The sequence below is a fragment of the Lipotes vexillifer genome, unplaced genomic scaffold (assembly GCF_000442215.2).
Source record: "Lipotes vexillifer unplaced genomic scaffold, Lipotes_vexillifer_v1.1 scaffold647, whole genome shotgun sequence".
Taxonomy (NCBI): Eukaryota; Metazoa; Chordata; class Mammalia; order Artiodactyla; family Lipotidae; genus Lipotes; species Lipotes vexillifer.
The window spans coordinates 60,661-64,896 of record NW_006793865.1 but is presented as its reverse complement, the minus strand read 5'-3'; the positions used below and the strand labels follow the sequence as shown (position 1 = coordinate 64,896).

Genomic DNA, 4,236 nt, shown 5'->3' with positions numbered 1-4,236 from the left:
GGAAAGAGAACTTCATGTTTCACCATCAGGAGTTTTTGTTTGTTTTGTTTGGTTTTTAGGTTAAATCTGATGATCTCTTTTTTGAAGGCAAATTAGCATCTATTCTATATTAATTAAAACAGTTGCTGATTTCAAATTTCAGTGCCACCTACTATTATTCACAGTAATTCACTGCAATAGCATTTAACACTTGTGAGCATTCACTCTGAGTCCAGCGTTGAGCTACGTTCATTACATGCATTATAATTCTCAAAGCACCATTTGGCAGTGGACACTGTTCTTGTGTACATTTCATCTGTCGGGAGGATGAAACTTAGAAAGCTCAAAGTTGCACAGCTTGGTGGTGTGGCCCTAGCACAGTGGTTCTCAGAGTCTAAAGTCCAGGCTCATCACCGCTAGAGTTACTAGCTCCCACTGACTTCTTTTTCCTTTTCCTTCTTTCTTTATTTAGGGCTACAAGCCACTTTGCTGTAATGGGACTGGAAATTGTGGTGGGTTTAGCATGGGGGATGGGGAGAGGGTAGAAATAGCAGACTCCATGGCTAAAAAGAAGGAAGAAAGGCCTGGAAGGAGAGAGGGAGCAGGGAGGGAGAGAACACGGGGAGAAAGCTGCTCCATTCCTGCAGGGGGTGCTCCTGGGCTCCCGTCAAGGTTTTGGTTCCATGGCATCTTAAATATTTCCACATGCTTTCCAGGCACTCAGTAGTAAACCAACCTCACAACCCATTTCACTGGCTCGCTTCGTAGATTCTCATCTGGCGGCTCCTACCCTCTCAAATTCCTCTTCCCTCTGAAGTCTTCACACTTCATGAAGCATGCCATAAGGCTCTGTACTTAAACTGGATGCCTTCTCCATGAAAATAGGGCCTACAAAACAATACAACGATAACAAATTCTGGTGTCATTCCTGAACATGCCAAATGTATAGAATTGATCTCAGAGGTCACCCAGACCAACTTCTTTCCCAACAAAACTAAAGCAAACTAACAAAATCAAACAACAATAACAAACCAAATGAAGCTTCCATTTAGTTCAGTGGACAGTAGCAGCCCATTGTCATGCATTTAGTTACTTGTGAATAGTATCATGATAACAGGTGTTTGCTCTGACAGTTAATTTCTGTTCATGCCGAGTCTTTTTAGCATCCCTGCTTCACAGAGAGGGAGTGGAGACATAGGGAAGCTCCGATTTGGCCAAGGTCCCGCAGCTAGTACTTGACACCTGTACAAGCTGAGGCTTGAATTCGAGCACAGCTCCTGCAGTCCCATGTTTACCACCATCGTACACTTGTTGGGTTAAGTTTCAGGAGGCAGCTCTTGTTTCTGGAGCACGTTAGCACAGGATAGAATTTCTCAAGGAGTTGGTATAACTGTTTGAAAAGCAACATTTGGTCATGCCAAGTTTGACCTTTGTACTTAGTGTGAAGAGTGGGTTCCCTAAACAAAACAATAGTGCAAAGCAAACAGAGGGTAATGCCAAACTATTTAAGTATTTTCTTACTTTCTGCAGAAATACATGTCTCTATGAATGAATTTTATCTGTTTATTAAGGGTGTAACAGCAGAAGGTTTTGTTGTCTAAACACATTTAACATTTATTGGCAAATGTGTTATATTCTCAAGCCAGTATAATCAGGGAATTTCCAAAATATTTTCTAAGTATAAATCAGTATCCTAGAAGTCTCCCACTGAAAGACATAGGGCATTGGCCAGAGCAGATGTGTCAGGTTAAGGCTCCTGAGATGGGTACACAGGAGCCAGCTATGCTTGGGAGCCAGCTATGCTTGCCTGTTTCTCTGTGATCCCCAACTGTATTTGCAGTCCATAAACTCAGGACTTCTTTTTAAACACTTCAGATCCAATTTATCATTAATCCACATAGCACACTTTTCTCTGTACTGGGTTTTGCTGATAACATAAGCTAAGGGTGGGATATTTCCGATATTGTCTTTGCCATCACACTCAGTACTTAACGTATTAAGGAGAAAGTGCTCTCTCATGATTTATTTTTTTCTGATATAAAAGGAAGTTTCATTCTATTTAGAGATTTTTTTTTTGGCTATTGAAATGATGACATTATTTCTACTTGAATCATTGCCCAGTTACAGTGACTTAAAAATATGTCTTTGCTTCTTAGGCTTTGGCCAGACAAGCCAAGATTGATTTTGAAGAACAAGCCCTCAGAGTTAAAGAAATTCATGAGCAGATTGCCGTGGAAAGGGTTCAAGCTCGTTACCGAAAGCATTATTCAATATGTGCAGAAATTTTGGATCAAATCCTTGATTTGTCCACTAAAGTGGCAGACTATCGAATGTTGACAAATAAGTAAGTGTTGTTTTTTGTTACAATAGTTAATACAATAGAGACACCACAGCAAACGAGAAAAGGGTAAGATTGTGATGTAGGCACTAAGTTGATAAGTAAAGAGAGAGATAACAATGTTTTGTGAAATGAAGACTAAGATGTGGGGTCCAGGATACCTTGATTACAGACTTAACTCACCCAATGACTAGCCTGATTTAAGGTGTATTTATGTCTTTTAATATTTAAGCTTTGTGTTTAACTTCTCTATAATTTACAAAGACAACTATGATAATTTATTTGAAACACTAGGAACTTCCTAGAAGACAGGAATTACTTAAAGATTATTTTACTAATCATTAAATCGATTTTCATTGCGCCTTCTTTCTAAAAGGAGTCAACCTGTTTGTAAGGAAACATTTAACAATACAAAAAAGATTAAGAATATGCGAAACTAAGAACAAAGGATGGGAGTTCCCTTGTGGCCTAGTGGTTAGGGTTCCAGGCTTTCACTGCCGCGGCCTCGGTTCAATCCCTGACTGGGGAACTGAGATCCCGCAACCTGCATGGTGTGACCAAAAAAAAAAAAGAAGGAAAAGAAAATTCAAATAAAGTAGAAAGTTAAAAACAAGGAATACATGAAAACACAGTTATACCAGTATCAGTAGATTTGCCAGATACTGCAACTGAGCTGCAGATTTTATCTGAGCTTCCAGGTGGCCAAAGCAAAAAGGGCAACACAGTTTGTCCTATGGTTTCTGTTTTCCATTCTAGTTCTTTACAAAATACAAAACTTTTCTTGGTCCTCAGTTTAGAATAATGATTTTCTCATGTGGCCCCACCTAAGGTATAATGAGTAGTGTAGTAGGTCTGGTGGAGAATGACCTCAGCATTCTGGCACCTGGCTTCAGAGACCTATCTCTTGTGATGTCCTTTCCTGGAAGCTGAAGGGGAATGACATCACAAGAGATCTCAGTGAAAGCATCTCCGCAAGGACAAGGATAAGTCACTCCACTTAAAGTTTTGACCTCTAATATTACTCAGACTGAGATCTTCTTGAGAACTCACAGTGAAAACAATGAAAGCCACATGATATTCAGGGTCAAACAGAAGATGAGTAAACCATCCCATCACCTCTGGACTTGATAGGAGCTTTCTCCACAGCTGTCACCCCAACAGCTATATTTCTGATGCACTGCCATATAAAAACTACTAAATGAAATAACATAATGATGAGGACATTTTGAAGTTAAAACTATAATAGTACAAGATTGAGAAAAGAAAATAAATAAGACTAAAAATTGAATTCAAGAGTAAATGTTTAAAAATACTTTTCACATTAATATAAATTCAAAAGTTCATAAATTATAAGAATAAAATTGTGAGGAAGGTAATCTATAAAAGGGTTAAAAGGAAAGGTGATACAATGCATTATAAGGGTAAAAAAAATAGATTAAATTACAGAAGATAAATATAGTGGATTTAAATATAAAAACATAACACAAGATAACTCAGAGGGGAAAAAAGTACAGATTGATTTCCCTAAACAAACAAAGGCTCATAATTCCAAATTAAAACATAAATGCAAATCCCATTCTGCTCTGGGAAAATGGAGTAGAATGCGTTTTTCCCCATTCTTCCCACTAAGTACAATGAAAGTCCCTGAACATTGTGTGTGAAACAAACATAAGAAGACTCTGAAGATGGACAGAAGAAGTGAGACTGGCTGGGGACCTCAGGACACAGTGGTGAGCTTCCTGGGTTCTCCCTGTGCTCACACATCCCAGATTGGAACTGAAGATTCTGGCAACAGACATGCCAATGGTGTAGACAGAAATAGCCCCAACAGGGCTTCTCTGGTGGCGCAGTGGTTGAGAGTCCGCCTGCTGATGCAGGGGACGTGGGTTCGCTCCCTGGTCTGGGAAGGTCCCACCTGC

At 39.4% G+C, this 4,236-nt stretch overlaps 1 protein-coding gene across 1 annotated transcript in view; it reads left to right on the top strand.

The window, feature by feature from the left end:
• Positions 1-4,236, top strand: part of SPEF2 (sperm flagellar and cilia associated 2) — a gene marked incomplete at its 3' end in the record, with an annotated part of 107,407 nt that overhangs the window by 43,213 nt on the left and 59,958 nt on the right. The window contains exon 8 of the mRNA XM_007466842.1: positions 2,136-2,323. Within this exon, the coding sequence (XP_007466904.1) occupies positions 2,136-2,323 (188 nt within the window). The remainder of the gene's footprint in view (positions 1-2,135; positions 2,324-4,236) is intronic.